Raw genomic sequence first — 18,745 nt, 5'->3', positions numbered from 1 at the left:
TTACCCTCTATTTGCACAGTGATGCAGTCAGTCCCCAGCCAGAGACGTAACTAAGGCCTGATGATGCGGGGGGGGGGGGGGTGCAGTGGCTGAAATTCGAACTGGGTGGGTTATGGAGCCAGAAAATTCCGACTGCTGCCTTGTACCCCTCCCTCTGTACTACTCGTCAACAATATCATGTTGAACGCGCGCGTAGCGCGCGGATTTTTTTCTTCGATACATGTGTACCACTGGCCCTCACTTCACACACACTTATTAATCACTTTGGTTAAGCAAGTAAGCAACTGAGTATAGTTATCTGCTTGAAGGCTACATAGATTACTGACTTCAAAAGCTATGTTAATGTTACAAAGGGGAAAACTTTTTATTTTCAACAAATTATATTCAACGACATAGAGAATTACCCAAAAAATACAGTGCATTTTACTAGCACGCTTAATATTTTTTTCTTTGGGGGAGGGGGTGGGGCTATTTATCAGTCACATGTAAATTTTTAAATTGTTTACTTCATTCCAACTGAGCAGTCGGAATAGAGTGAACAATTAAAAATTTTGCAGAAAAATGTTGAGTTGACGAGATACGATAAGTTGTCAATTAAACATTTTGCAGAAAATTTTTCAATTGCTCAGTTGGAATGAAATGAACAATTGAACATTTTGCCAAAAAAAATGTTGAATTGACGAGATAAGATAACTTGTCAATTAAACATTTTGCAGAAAATTTTTCAATTGCTCAGATAGAATGAGGTGAAGAAATGGAAATTTTGCAGCAAAACTTCCAATTGACGAAACATGAAAAGTTAAAACATTAAACATTTTTCAGAAAATTGTTCAATTGCTTAGTTAAAGCAACTGAGCAGTCCAACATTTTTCTGATATTTGATAAGATTTTATCTTGTTATCTAAACAATTTACCGAAAATGTCAACTTATGGGGCAATTTTTTTCTTATGTTGATGGCACCTTTAAGCTTCCGTAATTTTCTGTTTAGAACATGTGAACTTATTACGATTTGTCTGTTTTGACGGGAACTTCAACAAGATAGGATGTATCAACTGAGTTTTGGTTCCATTTCTCTATTAGGTCCCTTAAGGGAAATTGCTAAATGTGTTTGTGTGTGTCTTGGTGGAGGGGATATGTTCTGAAACCCGGGGGAGGGTCCCCATATCTTTGGCATAATATTTTAGGTATCTTGATGCAAAATGATGTATAATAGTACATTTTACTATAATGGTTAGCTGGCATTATTTTATTTTTATTTTTTTTTGTCATACAGAGGGTGTTTTGATTCCTCATGGATCTTGATTCAGGACAATTAATGTTTGATTAGCATTTAGCATTAAACAGTCATACCATGCACACATACATCAATAGAGCACCAAAAGGCATCAAACTTCTGTTATATCCTAGCCTATTATAATTTGATAAATGTCTGGTATTTAGTTGAATTATTATGTCACAAATGTTATATTGGCTTGTATGGTTAAACATTTTCAATTTTTGTAGTTAGCTGTGTGATATAACGCCAAAATTATGACATGCAATCTCCAATAAAAAAAGTTGAGCCAGTAAGCCCGTAAACATGTATAAGTGTCACAATAAAAAAGATCATCCTATGAACTCAATCAATGCCTGAGATAGTTCAGTTGTACACAATACAGTCTACACTCAACCAATATGGTGAATGTTAATTATTTTTCATTGAAGTGGAGCTTAAACATATTAAAACTTTCCAGATGATAGTTTATTTTATGTATGACTTACAGCGTGGCATTTACTACTCATAATATTGCTTTCAACTTGCAATTTGCACAGATTCGGTTGCACTAATTCTAATCTCTGACCACCAATGGAGGGATTATGAAGTTAACAAAAGACATGTCTTGACGATTTTCTTTGCAGTCAACTTGTTGCTGACAATAATCCTGTCTTTCACTCTAACATATCATGAGAGAAAATTTCGTCGGCTGCAAAGACAGGCCATTGACATTTTGATGCGGTGTATCGCTCGAAATTTATTTTCACCTCATTACTTCATCAAGTAACAAATAAAAAGGCGTGTTTCTTGGTTCTGGAAATTGTGTTCAAGATAAGTTCTCATAGTAATACATTTTTTCCTCAGTCATGTTTGTGTGTTAATGAAACCACTTTTACATTACTCAGATGGGGATGAACAATGTTTACTGTTGTAGTCTATATCGGGGCGGCTAGTACTATACTCTACTGTGTGGGGCTGCCTGACCATAACCAAGCCATGGGGATATCCCTGTTTAATAACTTGTTTAATTGGATGAGAAATTAATATATTTTAGGGATGCCTTTAAAACACACTTACTTTGCAAGCCTAAACCGTTCCCTGTAATAAATTGTTATTTTAGATTTTAAAGGTTTTCGCTGTATGTTTAAAAATACGTTTTAAGAAAAAGTCACACAGGAAAGACCCTGGGCACGAAAACCAAACTACATAACGACTGATGCGCTCTCAACCCCAGTCCCCTTGCATCGGGAATGCAACGACATATGTAGTTGAGGGACACAGTTAAGCCAATGGAAGTTGGCTCGACTTCCTCTATCTACGGATGCCAATAAGCTAATTTCCGCTACATATACTGATATCCGATGACTATTTCCCGAAATGGACTGATTTCAACGATTGTTAGCCCGAATTACTGGTGTTTATACGAACCGCCTTTTGTAAGTCCCTGAAAATGTCCCGATATTGTCGTATTCAGGGAAAATACCTTCAAAGTGGAATACAGCCTCACTTATTTTATGCAATAGATTGGTTGTAAGCATTATTAGGGATAAACTATACCCAATTGCCAAAACAAAGAACCGACGGTATATGGACTTCGTAGTTTGCATTCATGCAATAATAGAACGAACACGTAAAGTAAGTCTCCTCTGGTGGATATTAACTTCCAAAAGTGACGGGAAAATTAAGATGGAAACCAAATACATTTTGCTACTGACACCAAAACGCACACTGGGCATGAATACTAAAAAGTTGAAAACAAATTTCACGATTCTTGCTTTTGATTGGTGGCCTACATATCATCATAACTGGAAACTCTACAGAAGGCCCTGTTTTGGACTCTCGCATGACGACAACAAAATATGTTTCCTGAACATCTTTGGTTCACCACAATTCAAATGTTATATCCACAACTGTTCAGCAGGTTTGGACAAAGGCTGAAGAAGTCTTTTTTATCTTTTCAGAAAGTGACGTCTCGGGACCTCAAATGACCTTCGCATGTATATGATATGATCGCATATATGTACATTTAACTCACACAAACCACTGACGAAATCTCAGCAAAATCGAATGAAAAATGACGAAATAGCAGTCATTTAATCACGGTGGCAAAAAGTGACAGAATTTCGAATTTTGTATAGCTCAGCTGAAAGCTACTGAGCTAATAACAGTTCCCATGGACTGCATTGAAACTAAGACATAAAAATACATAAATTAGTAACTTTACTGATACTTACCAAATTGGTATAGTTAAGAAATACAACGATGACGGCTCGTTTACTACCTTAAAATATGTTAGTTCATTTTGATTCGCCTTGAGAGAAACACGAATCCGTGACATCATTAAATTAATCAGTACTATATCAAAATATTGTGTCTAAATGATTGGCTTAGTTCCTATATGTTTACATAAATTAATACAATATGTAATGTCATTAAACATCTCCAAGTGAACTCGGAAAAGCTTTATTTATCTCTTTAGCCAAACCATCTGTTGATTCCCAAGAGAACCATACTCCTTGAAGGTTTGGAGATTACAGAGATGATAACTTGCATGGATAAAAGCAATCGAACTGCTTAACAACAGATTAATTACTCATCGAGTTGTAACAGAGAGATTTGGATGTTTGCTTGCGATAAAAGGTGACAACAGAAGGTAACCAATATTTTAATTTACTATATTTCATTTGAGTTATTACAACAATATCTCAACATAACTGTTAATATATTAGTTATAATGATATATATCCCAAAAGTGGTTGCATGGTCTAATGCTGCATTTTCGGTTAAATGTTAAATTCTGACCTATAGTCATCTCATTGTTATACACATGACTGTGTATACCTTCACTATATAGAAGATATTTGTATGTTAATTAGTTAATACAGCACTTATATGTATGATAAGCTACAAACGAATAAACAACGAGGAAATATTAATATCTGAACACGACGACACTTATCTCCGTTATACTAAAAATTTAAAACACGGTCAGTTTTCTACTATTCTTTCTAGCTTTATATCCTTGCTCTTGATACCAACTGTCTGTGATTTGTCGTACAGGTGCGTCAGGCATGTATATATATATGTTGCACACCGAAAGCCTGCAATCCACGTTTTCTACTTTGGTAACCAGCTTTCATTTTTGAAATGGCCTTACTGAGGCTCATCAATGAAAATATTGCAATATTTAATTCATTAGGTTAGTACAGTATAGATGCAACGCAACATTCAAAATCAAAACGTAAGATTTATGGCCTCAAAGCAACAACAAAAACAACATTTTTGCAATGCGATACAAAATTGACAAATACGGTGTGAAATGTTCTCCTGGCATGTTCTGTTATTTATAAGAAGTTATAGGAATACGTTTTGGTAGAGTTATTAACGTTTTAAAAGCATGGATTCATATTCAAATTTAAAGTGTACATACTAAAGTATTCGACCTTTCGTTCATTCAGCCGTAGAGAACGGAGCATTCGATAAATTCAGAGAGTCATGACAACTCTTACTTCAAGCTTCAAGGGCGCATATCACCGCATTATGAACAATCAAGGTTTAATCTCGTCATAATTCGCCGTGTAATTTCGAATAGATTTTTTTTTTCAAATTTGAGAATATACAATTTCCAGAATAAGTGGTAAAAAATTCGAAGAACATGACACGCACAGACGTCGCAATTGAATTAAAAATGTTTAGATTAAATGTCAGGAGTTCCAGATAAAACTCCTAAATTAGACACCAAACTACGAATGTATGTATGCGTGTTTGTATGTATGTAGGCATGTGTGTGTAGGCATGTATGTATGTATACACGGCTCATTCATGTTTTCTCTGCAGACAATATGCGCTTACTTTTCGTCTGTACGTTGCTGATAGCAGCCTCGATTGTTGATGGAAGGATAGCTCCGATGCACAAAGCACGTGCTGAGGACAAGATCGACGGTTCTTACTTTGTTGTGTTTCAGGTATGCTTTGTTTTGTCCATTGTTCTGCAATTAAAATGGAAAGGTAGAATGAAGTGCGTAGGTTACGGGCATGTATCGTACTGCCGTGAAGTGTTGGAATATACAATGAAGTGTTGGAATATTCAAATAAGTGTTGGAATATACAAATAAGTGTTATAATATACAATGAAGTGTTGGAATATACAATGAAGTGTTGGAATATACAATCAGTTGTCTAAAACAAAAATATTATGTCCAAAGCAAGACGCTTGTATGTTTTAAGAAACGAAACAATCGATTTGTTCCCAAAGTTCCCACACTAGCTAACTTAGTGGTTGGCACTGTAGTTCCGTACGTTGTCGTCGTCTTAAACAAAAACAAATGATCTCACTTACTGCAATATTAGTAGAGACGGGGGATACCTGCATATATCTACCAACACCTACTATTATGTATTAGTAAATGCATGATATCATAAAATATTTAAAGGCTGTAGCCACCGGTGTCATGAGGGCGCGTGCCTTCTCCCTCCCCGAACTATCTCCCGGATGGCTTATATTTATAAGACCCCCCCCCCCCCCATACAACGTCGTATACACTGGCAGCGTTTAAAATTTCACTACACAAATGTAGTTAATATGTAGCACTTTGTATCTAAATGCATCAACATGTACCACTTTTCATATAAGCCCTTTTACCGAAACAAACATTTCTCATTTGAGAGGGGGTGAGACCATTCCCAAGGACCGAAGTCTTCCAAAATTTGCTCCATAAAAGTCTATGGCTACGGGCCTGAAGTTATACCGTAATATAGTACTTGAATACATCAAAGAAATAATAATGTACGTGGTAAACTGGTAAACAGGATCGTGACCTAAGTTCACGTATAATGTGTGCAGACTGAAAAGTGTTTGTTGGTTTCAGGATGTGCACGATCGGGCATTTTTACAATTCCAGCATATATGGTGTCAAATAATGTCATATCAATACAAATTGGGACTGCAAATTGTCGTTGCCCCCTCACGCCACAAAGGCTGACTACGCACCTGTTAGGAAGATGTACATGTTGCGTTTTTAAAGAGCGTTTTGTTTTCAGCACATAAACATATAAATTCAAATAATATAGTAAATTCATACGTAATTCAGTCTTTCTAGATATTTAAAACTAGCATATAATATGAAGTGATAACTCTAAATGCTTAAGTTTGATTATGTCCTATAGATATTTTAACTTTGAAATGCTAAAGACAATTTCATCTTTACATATCAATAATATATTTTTATATTTATTATGTAGGACGGCGTAGATGTTCAACAAGGTATCGCTGATATACGGAGCTATCTCGAAGCCAGATTCATTCCAACTGGCGTTGTTAAACGCCAGTTTAATCTCGTATTCAAAGGTTTCACTGGAACCTTCAGTGACATCACTATACAGACGGTACGTGTGTAGCTTCTTGTGTACACATATACTTTTTTAATAAAAAAGGCGCACAGGAAAGAATCTGAGCATGAAAATCAAACTACCGAACGACTGATCCCAGTGGCGTAGGAAGGTACTTTTGAGTGGGGGAGGGGGCTGAAGACTGATGGCCGGCCCGGGGGAGGGATCTAAGGGGGTGTCCCCCTCCCCTTAGATTTTTTTTGCATTTCCAGGTGGCCTCAGATGCAATTTGGTGCAATATAGCACAATTCAACACCCACTCCATTTTGTAAATAATTTTGCATTTTCACCTGGCCTTAGATGCAATTTGGTGCTCCAAATGAGATTTTTTTCTCATTTGGAAATGAAAAAGGGGTTTTCTGACTTGCGAAGCGGGGGGGGGGGGCGGAATGATACTTCCGCCCCACCATATTTTTCACTGCCCCCCGGTTCCTACGCCCTTGACTGATCCGCTCCCAACCCCAGTCCCCTTACATCGGGACTGTGACTGTGTGATCATCGTCGGGTGTGTATCGAAAGGGAAGAGATACTACACATGATCTTAGCCAAAAGGCCGAGAAGCTTCTTGTGTACACATATAATACATGTACATGTAGGCTGTTCTTTCTTTGTTTACGCTGGAGAATTATATTGTTTGACAGTCATTATTAACGGTAAATGTCAGTTATATTCGGAATCTTAAAAGTGCCATCAACATAAGAAAAACTTTGCCCCTTAACTTGACATTTGACAGTAAATTGTTTAGATAACAAGATAATATCTTATCAAAATTTAGAAAAATGTTAGATTGCTCAGTTGCTTTAACTGAGCAATTGAACATTTTTCTGCAAAATATTCAATTGTTCACCTTATTCCAACTGAGTAAGTGAACAAATTTCTGCAAAATGTTTAATTGACAACTTATCACATCCGGCCAATTATCATTTTCTTGCAAAATTTTGAAGAGTCGTGTATGCGCGGTAGATGATTCAAGTGTATAGTAAAGTACGATAAATATATATGGAAAGCAACACGAGAAGTGTCTGCAGGGCCAGTGAGGGTCCGAGGTATGAAGCCCCCGGAATCTCAATCGTTTGCACAGATTCCTTGTTCTATTGTAACGAGTTTAGAGCAACACCATACACGCCGTGAGTGAGAACAATTACACTCAATCGAATTGATTTCGAAGCCTGTGAAATAACCAGATTTATATATATATATAAGGATTGTTTCGTTACCAGATTCGAAGACTACCTTTTATTAAGTTCGTTGAGGAGGACCAAATAATGAGAGTGATGAGTGTCGATTCCTGGGGCTTGGACAGAATCGATGATCGGGAACTTGCTTCCATGGATGGCGAATACAGTCCTCACTGTGAGTATAGTTATACTGACACGACTGGTAATCTTCCGATTTTGAAGAGCATTATGGAGATTATGGAACACACTGTAGGCATATGCAGCTGAGAATCTTCTGATTTGTCCAATTAGCATTTGTACCAAAATGAATTAAAAAAAGCTTGCAACAATAAGAAGCAACAAAAGTTAATACTTTTGAAACTACATCGAGTAAGAGGATATGCTCTTATTGGCATTCGTTCTCATGGAATTAGCTTCTACTGTTAGAATTTGTTTATCAAATTCTGTGATACAGTATGATAATCTTTGATTTCAACCATGCCGTTTGTAACCGATTCAATGTCTTATATAGACTTTCACGTAGTTTCACTTATGATAGACTAGTTGCACCTTGCATGAACGCTCCAGGTGTGGAAACAGGTCTTGCTATATAAATCTAATACCTCACCAAATTGAAATTATACATTACCATGTGGTGGTTTAATATCGGCGGGAAATAATGTGAAGTTAGCAGAAATCAAGTACAGCTTTTACAAAAAGCCAGACAGCGCCTTGAAAGGCGTCTTTTAACTGCTTATTTGATTCATACAGACAACGGTACAGGTGTTACTGTGTATGTCATAGACACCGGTGTCCTGACAACACATGTGGATTTTGAAGGTAGAGCGCTTCATGGTCGAGATATGGTTGATGATGATGTGAGTATATCAAGTGCAGCCTGCACGACACACATATTGATCCCTCACGCAATTTCTTTCTACACTTCTGTCCAACATTGTCAAAAGATAAGCGAGAATAGACAAATAATTATCAATCTAATTTATCAAGTAGTTATCCAGTCTTGAAGTGAGTATTCTTCATAAATCATTCTACTTATCGAGTAGCTATCCAATCTTGAAGTGAGTATTCTTCATAAATCATTCTACTTATCGAGTAGCTATCCAGTCTTGAAGTGAGTATTCTTCATAAATCATTCTACTAATCGAGTAGCTATCCAGTCTTGAAGTGAGTATTCTTCATAAATCATTCTAATTATGTATCTTTGGTGGTGTAACGTAGAATAATTGATGGTGTGTTGGTATTTAATTGTAGTGAAGATGGTTTTTGTCAATATAAGTATAGCGTTTTCTCAATACATTTGACTCTGCAGCAATGAATGCGTTGCAAGAAATAATACCTTCAACAATTAATATACTACCACGTGTGTATACCTTTTCGTACTTGTATCTTTGGATGGTATGCCACTCAAAACAGTATCATCTTTCTCTCTTTAAATACCTCCACGTTCATTCGTTGCATAAAACAAGAAGCCCGTTCACTCATACCTACCTGTGGTAGCGACAATCACACACCAATTACCTCGTACGCGAAATTGATTTGTATTTTTTTCTTGCCATGGTCATGTAAGGCTCTGAAGAGAACGATGTACACGCTGCTGGTTGAATTGGGATCCCTCCGTGTACTTTGTTCAGTGAGTTCATTCCATTTGATAAAGATTGCCACAACAGATTTAGTTTCTATAGTTGGTTTCACCATATCTCCATTTTGCTCTCTTATATCAGGATATTAGTACTGATTGCAATGGACACGGTACACACTGTAGCGGGACCGTAGCTGGAAAGAGGTACGGTGTAGCCAAGAAAGCAAATATAGTGGGTGTACGAGTGCTGGGATGTCTCGGCTTCGGTTCAAACGAAGACGTTGTTGGTGGTTAGTACAGGCATTGATATACTTACCATATGTACATTTCGGTTGACTCATTCTTACACACTTCCTCTTCTTTCTCTGCAGGAATGGAATGGGCTCTTGGAGATAGCCCAGGCAAGGTAGCCGTAGCGTCAATGTCACTGGGAGGAGGGCCGTCTCTGGCCACTGACAATGCAGTAGCTGCATTGGCTGCTGGCAATGTTTTTATAACCGTAGCTGCCGGTAATGACGACGGCGATGCCTGTTTAGGTTCCCCAGCAAGGGCCACGGATGTGAGTAATCAATGCAGTGGTCGAGGACTGGACAGGCCACGGCTCAGTCTTCTCCTCCACTCCCATCATATCCACAAATCCACTACTTATACAACGAGGCCCATAGGCTACATTGAAAACGAACGTGATCATGTACTGAATAGCCGTGAAAACTAAAAAAAATGAAAAGCCGTGAAAACTAAAAAAAGAAAAGAAAAACCTACTGGTCTTAAGAGTGGACTATGGCACCACTCAATATCATTTATAGCCATATTCTTGAAATGACTTCGGCCGTCACCTTTTTACTCACGTCTCTTTATAAGATCAATTTCCAATAAAAGCTACCCCATCCTCCCTCATACGCGCCTTCATAAAGCGTAACATCTGGCGTTGTGCCAAACAATTGTTCCGGGTTCCGAGATGAAATTGCGTTGTATGTCAAACTTCCACTAAAATGAATCGGCGAAAGCTGGCCAAGCATTAAATATAGGAACGTGGTACAGCATTCATTACTCATTTCAATTGAGTACTTTACGTGGCTACAGTGTCTTTTAAGTTTCATGAAACAAGTCACCGCATACGTAAGATGAGTGTTATTCTCCCTCATTCACTACCCTGCAGGCGATGACTGTTGGTGCTACCGACGACACCGACAACATAGCTTCATTTTCTAACTACGGTATGTGCGTCAACATATTTGCTCCTGGTGTCGCTATTACGTCATCCTGGATTGGAAGTAGTGATGACGCCATTAACACTATCAGTGGAACTTCCATGGCTTGTCCACACGTCGCGGGTATGTTTTGTCCATAATCTTATATTTATAATGTTTATTATTATTAGTAGTAGCATTATTAGTAAAATTATTATTATTGTTGTTATCACATACAGGTGCAGCTGCACTTATCAGAGAACAGAGCCCTTCGGCAACAGTCCCTGAGGTCATAGCAACTCTGTATGATAACGGTACCCCAGACTGTATCATCGGACTGGATGATGGATTTACTATTAATGTACTACTACACGTTCACAAGAAGTGAGTTTTCACATAAACTCTACTATATATCTCAACTTTGTTAATGTCAAACAAATATCAACAGTTTAGCATAAGCTTGTGGACTTTTCCTTACAGTAAAAAATACTTCTACGTGATAGTACAAACTCAAGCTGTTTGTGAGTAATTATAGGCCAATTATCAGGTGGTTGCATCGTTTTGGGAGAGTATAAATATTTCTCAATTTGCGTTCAAACAGTTGAATACAATAGCGTAAAGATACAATGCCACGGTGGTCGATGTATTTTAAGGAACGAAGCACTTCCCTTAATTTCTTATCCTTTTCCCAACCATCCTTGTATACTATACCTTTCATACATCTTCAGCTTGTCCAGGTTCGGACACAACTGTTTCCTTCAGAGAATCATATTGCATAGTATAAAACGATATATCAGTGAATGACGCAGAACCTATATAACTTATAAACTGATTTCTTCTTAAGTTGCGATCACATGACAGGCGAGAAGTGTTGTGCTTGTTCAAGTTTTGGACTCCAAATTTTAAAGGTTGTTTTCCGTTTTCGTGATGCAAAAAAATCAGAAGGCATTTTAGGATTAGAACATATCAAATCCTAATAAGTAACAAATGGATTCTCTTTTAGTTTGTTATTCTCAGGCGGGACTCACATTGAATTAAACTTACATCTGCCTAGTATAAACTATTGTGATTTAAACAGATTAATGTCTGTAGTGATAGTCTGGCTAAATGAGACATCTTATTTCTTCTTCTTATTCCCAAACATGTGCAAGTGTGTCTGAACCAGACAGCAAACCCGCAGTGTGGTTTCAATGATGCTACATAAATAATCTTATATGAATGTGACCCACTAGGCTGTGGGGTCTAGCCAGGATGAAGAACATACATCAATCTAAGTAGTACAGCAAAACGCATTGAGATATGACAAACAATATTCACATTGGCAGCTGATGACCGAGATGGAACTTTTCTTGTATTCAGCATACAGATTAATCTCTACCAAAGACAACAGGTTTTTTCCTACTCAATGTGGTACATCTACAAGCCCCACATTAAGCAGGCGCCAGTTGAATTTTACCCCTGGTCCCCAAGATTTTGCGTCTGGTTTGCCTCTAAAACATCCAACTAGGTGACAGTTAATTTTCGTAACGGCACCTGGTCATTTCCAAGTTTTATTTGGCAATGAATCTCGACAATTGCGAAATACGACGGAAAACTTCAACAACGGAAGCAATGATATAATATAAATCAATCAACAAATAACTTATGTAGCGCCTAATACCCAAAATTACAAAACAATGTTCAGTGGCGCTCAGTCAATTAGAAAATGCTCTCGAGAACAGATAAGTTTTCAGTCTACCGATTATCCATAATGATATCGTTCATTCCAATACAAACAGTACAACGTCACATTACATTACACCTTTATGCACTGTAGCCAGGGGGCGAAGGGGGCAACCGCCCCCCTAACTTGAGCATATTTTTTATGATATCGCTAGTAATTTCAAAATAAAAAATGCTAAGATGCAACTAACAAGGCCTGGAAAGTGCCATTTCCAGCGATCTGGGAGGCATTTTCGGCCAAACTTTTCTTGTGCGCTTCGCGCCAACACAAGGTGGCGCTACGCTTAGATAGTTTGCTACAGCTGTTACAGTTTCACCCCTCCCTTGGCAAATTCCTCGCTACGTAGCGACGTAAGTTACCGACACTCTTAAGTCAATGGAGATTTGGTCAAAACTTCTTGATTCATATCTACGGATGCCCTTAAGCTAATTTCCAATTGCCAACAGCCTCTAATGAGGCCTAACGCATATGTTATCTAATAGTGTGGTCGATGGGAGATACGGTAGATCAAATTGACACCTGGTGACGTCAAATGAACTTTGACCTGCACGTGTCACAACTACGTACTTTATATGAGATTCGTCTAAGCTTCCCTAATTGAGATATCGCTTTTACAAGGCTTTCACAATTTGACCCCTGGTGACCTCAAATGACCTTTAACCTCCTCTAAAAACAATAGGCCCTTCTACTCAATGTGATACTCCTATACACCAAATATTAGATTGGTCCAGGCTTCCCTTCTTGAGATATCGTGTTTATAACAAGAACACACGCTCATCCGCCTGCACGACTACAAAGGTTAGGATTATCATCGAAACAAAAAATGAAATTTGCTTCTGTCGTTCTTTTTCAGGTTCGAGGTTTAGAAGTGCTGGACTCTTCTAAGGTGGCTGGAAGGATTAACCGCAAAATCAAACATGATTGCATGGAACAGTGACGTACAAGGACGGAAAACGACTTAAAGTTAATTTTCATTTTCTCGCATGCGGGTAATTTACCCATTAAATGGTAATAAAAATCATTGTAGAAAAAACAATGAATTGAATAAAGTTAGATGCCGCATTACTGGGGAATGTCTTGTCTGGTCTCGTATTGATTTCAGCTGCGATTTCAATCAAATTTTCGTTTGCTGAAGCCGAGATGAATCATCAAACTAAGCAATTACATCTTCCAGGACATTAAATCATCGAAAAGGAAAATAGTAGGGCTTACATTTATTTTGTCCAATGATTGGAATAATCAAACTGAGACAAGCAGTGGCGGCGCAAGCCTAGTCAATCTCGGGGGGGGGGGGGGCAACTAGGGGCCAAGGAATAGTTTTTGGAGGGCAAAAGTATTACACTGATATGGGGGAAGGGGTCCAAGTGGCAGGTTGTGAGTATTGAGTAGGATGAATAAAACATATGAACTTTAAAAGTATACAGCAATAGAATTACACAATAAATGCACGGAATTGACCGAACGCAGGATTCTGTGTCCGTGGCGCAATGTTTTAGCCAGGGGTGCAAAACCTTCAAATTGCTTGCGTCCCGCGGACGAAACCTTTTTTATTACAGAACAAACCCAAAATTCACTCACTAACAACTAGGTCTATGTAAAACATAAAAAAAATTGAATGAACATCTTTCTTTCTTCGTTTAAAAGAAACACACAACATCTTCTGAAAAGCGCCAAAATTCCTTCCAACCCTACCGATGATTGAATTTGTTTGAAAACTAATAAATAATAACAATCAACCGCAAGGTATATGGTTAACAACATTTCCCATTTTACCGATATTTTCATGCTAAAAGTTGTCAATGATGCTTGTCCAAATTTCCAGTGATTTGACAATAGTCCCTTTCCCATTGTCTACAATATGTTTTTTTCTCTCTTATTGAGAGTTGCTTATGTAAAATGTCCATTCATTCCACAGTAGCTTCTTTCTTGCAAACTTCTTCACGGTCCGTTTGACAAAATGGTTCAGTCAATTTATTTTTGTGCAACGTTCGTGTGTAAACTACTGTACTTCATGCATCGTCTAAAGCAGAAGTCAATTTTTTTTATTGTTAAATCGAAATTGTGAAAAAAAGTTATTTACATAGGTCGAGTGTCATTTTCGTGGGGCTGGTAAATGTTGGATCAGGTTTTGAGGATTTGCGAATGTGTAGTTGAAAATGAAGTTCGAACAGGGGTATGTACATGCAGTAGTACAGTGAACTGTGTGGAATTTAGCGAGAGATATGCACACTGTAGGTAGGCTAACAGAGATTTGTGAAGAGTTGGTTGTTGGAATCGCTGCAAGGTCAAAGCCTGAGCTACTACCGAGTACAAGGGCAGATGAAAGAGGGGGGCTGCGGTTAAAATTGGTTGAAAGGGCAGGGTGGGCGAAAAGAGGGGCGGGCCGCCCCTTTCAAACAGCGATGCTAAGCGCTGGGCCACCTGCTCATTATATTGTGTAGACCATTCACACATTATAGGCAGTAATAGCCCGAGGATCGCATTTTTAAAAATACACTCGTAAAAGTAGGTCATACAATAACACAATTGGTGTTCGAAAGGGATCCAAGCTTTTATAACAGGACGCAAACTTTTTTAGGGACTTGTGTCCCTGGGACGCAAACTTCTTTTCTCAAGTAACATTACTGACTGTGTCACCATGACACTAGTTAGATCTCTTTAATACATTTGACGAACAAATACTTGCGACAGTACACCCCACAATGCATCATGTCACTGTAACTAGAAATATTTACTCTTGATGTGATGCCTACATGTAGGGGGGGGGGGGTAGGAGCAGAGGAGGAGGCACTGGGGGCACGCGCCTCCCCCACCTTTTGGAAGCTTCCTACCCCTTGCCTACATGAGATCTAGTTAATTCTGAGTCACGAAATGACAAAAGAATGTAATAATAACACAAAATAACTTTGTAACATTTAAATATTCACTATTTCAGTCCATGCACTGCTTTTGTTAGCAAACAGGCTAATAGTATATATACTGATTTATAATATTAACTTGAAATAACTCACCGATTACACGGAAATAGTCAGCCTCTCAAACCACATTCTATACTGTTACAGACAACATGTCATCACTGAAGGGAGGAGGTTTGCAGAGGAGTGAGGGAGTAGAAGTTTCAAGCCACATGATGGCTGCAAACAGACCCATCACCAGCTCCATAATAGACCTAAATCTCCTAAACACTGTATTTCCCCCAGAATCCCTATGGATGTAGTTGCTACTCTGCAGAGCACTACCCCACATACAAATTGACACTAAAAAGCTGCCAAAGAAATCCAATTAAATACAGGATTATATTAGTTCCTCCTCCCGAACAAGACTGTAGGATAGAGAAGAGAGGTAGCACAGGTCTCAACATGCATTGCATAAGGGAAGTATTTTTTTGTGAAAATTCGGGCAATATGCTGAGAATTTTTTCGGGCACAAAGTAATTTGCATTGTGTTTTTCAATGGTTAAACTGATATTATTATTATCATTATTATTGTAAAGACTTCCCCAATAATTATAACCAATATGGAAGGTTAATAACACGGAAAATGATTGTATGTTATTGGTATGCGATGTTATAACCTTTGCATGCCTATATGATACGCACATTATCATGCTGAGCGCGCGCGTAGCGCTCGAAAAATGTTGGTTATATTTTTCGTTCAAGTCGTTACAGCCCCACCCCCCCCCCTACCCCGATCAAATTGGGCTCCTACGCCTATGTGAATACATTCCACAGAAAATACTTCTGTGCTCAGGAACTTAGCCAGGGGGCGGGAGAGCAATGGCAGCGGTCGCTCCCACCCCCTTTGAGTACCCCGAAAAATAAAATTCAACTAAAATCAGAATATCACTAAAGCCCTCTTTTCAGGCTGAAGGAAGCTATAAGCGACCCTTCTCAATCTTCCCGGGACCTGAAAGTTCGTCTGCTACGTAATACGATACTCTTATTATTGTTTATTTACTGCAACGTGGGAGGCATTTTGGGCAAAAAAAATCTTTGTACATCATGGCGCTCCGTAAAGTGTTATAATGCTCCCTTTGTGAGAAATGCCCCTATGACAATTCTGTTGTAGGGGTACCACATAAAGTAGGAAATACTATAGGCTTCTTGTACTTAATGTTTCACAACTATACTAAATATGAGATTGGTCCAAGCTTCCCTTCTTGATATATCTTGTTTACAAAGTTTTCAAAATTTGACGCTTGGTGACCCTATATGATCTTTGACGTCCCCAGAAAGCATTAGGCTTCTTCGACTCAATGTGATACTCCTACACACCAAACATAAGCTTGCATTGGGTGTTAGGTGGACGTTAGCAGGTGCGTATCCAGGGGGGGGCGTTGGGGGCGCGCGCCCCCCGGGTAAGAAAAAGAGGAAAGGAAAAAAAGATAAGAAAAAAAGGAAAAAAGAGGGGGAAAAGAGGAGGAGGAAGGAAGGGAAAAGAAAAAGAAGAAAGAGAGAAAAAAGAGGAGGGAGTAGAATAAATATGCCAAGACACCGGGAAGAGAAACACGAACAGTGACTTCATTACAGCGCTGATCCATATTATATACACAGGGTAGCCAGTGACGGATTGAGGATGTCGGAAGGGGCGGGCGCATCACCCTACCCCTTTCACCGACAACTCCATTTTTGACGTTTCCATTTTTCCTCTCTCACTAATGTATCTATATATATACTATATATGGTCTACCATAACGCGTGTGTGTGTGTGTGTGTGTGTGTGTGTGTATGGACGCCTTAAACCATTGTGCTATGAAACCAACTGTGGCTGGTCGGAGTCGTCGGAGAACATGACGCATTTCGGGAAGGGGGCGACCGCCCCCCGAGCACATTTTTTTTATGATATCGCTAGTAAATTCAAAATAGAAAATGCTTAGATGCAACTTACAAGGCAGTGGAAGTGTCATATCCAGCGATCTGGGAGGCATTTTCGGCCAAAATTTCCTTGTACGCTTCGCGCCAACTCGTGGTGGCGCTACGCTTAGATAGTTTGCCTACAGGCTTCGTCCCTCCCTTGGCAAAGTATTCGCTACGCGCCTGTTCGAATTTGTAAACCAAACCACACCAGGATGAACAGCCTCAAAACTGTCGATGTGTGTAGTCATAGTAACCCATTTGATTTTGGGGACTGTAACGACTTTACCCGAAAAAATATAACCTAAATTTTTCGCGCGCTCCGCGCGCGTTTAACACGGTAATATCAATATCATATAAGTAAGCATCGGTTGTTACCTCGCATGTCATTGTGTACCGTACGGTTCGTGGAAATTGCGCAGTATACCGCGGGATGCTGTAAACAACGAAATGTCTTATGTAGATGGAGAAAAAGCATGGAGGTCCAATTATGTCAAATTCTCTTTTACATTAGTAATGTCGAATTAGTCGGCCAAGCTTACAACTTTATTTTAATTATCAAGGAGATATTTTTTAAACTATTCATTTCCTTTAGCTACATCATTGCAATTTATTTTTCTTTCAGTAGGAGCCCCTGCCTCCTACGCCTATGTGTGTATTGTTCGGTTGAAGGAAATATCTGCTATTTTTTCATTTTCTTCAACCAAGTTTTATAATAGCCGTTATAACAGGTTTTAATATTTCTACACCAATAAATTAGTGTGTCTGAATTTTAGAAAATTTCCTCACCAACATTCTTCATCATACTTCCCTCTACTAGTGTAATTTTGACCGGTCTGTTAGGGTTTCAGGGAGGTTTTTCTATATTGGTTGTCCATAGATGACATTTTTTGGCAACATTATGGGTATGTTTTCAAGTGAGTTTATTCACGAGAAATGTGAATTTTCAAATTCTCAACAAATAATGGGCTGAAAACCTTGAAAAGTGGGGCTGTCGGGTATTGTGGACCGCGACGTAGAATCACCTACAAAAGCAATGATCCACAGGAGATGCGATGAGGTCGAACATGATGTGTGACTGGTGAAAATCTTCAAAAAGGTTATGGATGGAAAGAAAACTATTGGGCAATACTTGGTTCTCAGGTAAAAGTGTACATCTGGTTGGTCATTTTCAAGCCCGAGAAGTGCCATTTCCGGTGATCTGGGGGGTATCAAAACCAGAAATTTTCTTGTACGCTGCGCGCCAACCGATGGTGGCGCTCCGCTTAGATAGTAATTCGCGCCCCCCGGGTAAGAAAATCCTGGATACGCGCCTGGTTAGGTGCATGTTTATGGGGCATCGAACTTGCAGCTATCATTATGGGGACATTAGTTACAATGATCACAGAGATTTCAAACTTCACATTTGTAATGACCTTTCCATCCACAATTAAGTAAGCTATTAATTACGTTTTTATTTTATTTTGTTAAAGTGTTACTATTTTAGACTTTCCCCATTGGGGAAACCCTGAACTGACTTTACACACATTGAATTGGTTTATGGGGACTTCACTTGAAGTTATGCGATTCCAATCTTAC

General features: G+C 38.7%; 2 protein-coding genes across 2 annotated transcripts in view; one reads left to right on the top strand and one right to left on the bottom strand.

Annotated features, from left to right (window-relative positions):
* LOC139967280 (5-hydroxytryptamine receptor 2B-like) overlaps positions 1-3,661 on the bottom strand; it is a 31,106-nt gene extending 27,445 nt beyond the window's left edge. Inside the window, exon 1 of the mRNA XM_071970897.1 lies at positions 3,491-3,661. The gene's annotated coding sequence lies outside the window, so the exon portion shown is untranslated. The remainder of the gene's footprint in view (positions 1-3,490) is intronic.
* Positions 3,662-3,760: 99 nt separating this feature from the next.
* On the top strand, positions 3,761-13,379 carry LOC139967278 (aqualysin-1-like). Its single transcript, XM_071970895.1, has 10 exons — positions 3,761-3,909; positions 5,094-5,221; positions 6,498-6,641; positions 7,865-7,997; positions 8,573-8,679; positions 9,544-9,691; positions 9,773-9,960; positions 10,561-10,735; positions 10,831-10,975; positions 13,168-13,379. Exons 2-10 carry the CDS (start codon positions 5,099-5,101, stop codon positions 13,178-13,180), a joined length of 1,176 nt encoding a protein of 391 aa, XP_071826996.1. The 5' UTR covers positions 3,761-3,909; positions 5,094-5,098; the 3' UTR covers positions 13,181-13,379.
* The last annotated feature ends 5,366 nt before the right edge of the window (positions 13,380-18,745 follow it).

Source organism: Apostichopus japonicus, chromosome 5 (assembly GCF_037975245.1).
Source record: "Apostichopus japonicus isolate 1M-3 chromosome 5, ASM3797524v1, whole genome shotgun sequence".
In the NCBI taxonomy this organism is placed as follows: domain Eukaryota; kingdom Metazoa; phylum Echinodermata; class Holothuroidea; order Aspidochirotida; family Stichopodidae; genus Apostichopus; species Apostichopus japonicus.
The sequence above is the reverse complement of the archived record's forward strand: the minus strand, read 5'-3'. Positions and strand labels throughout refer to the sequence as shown.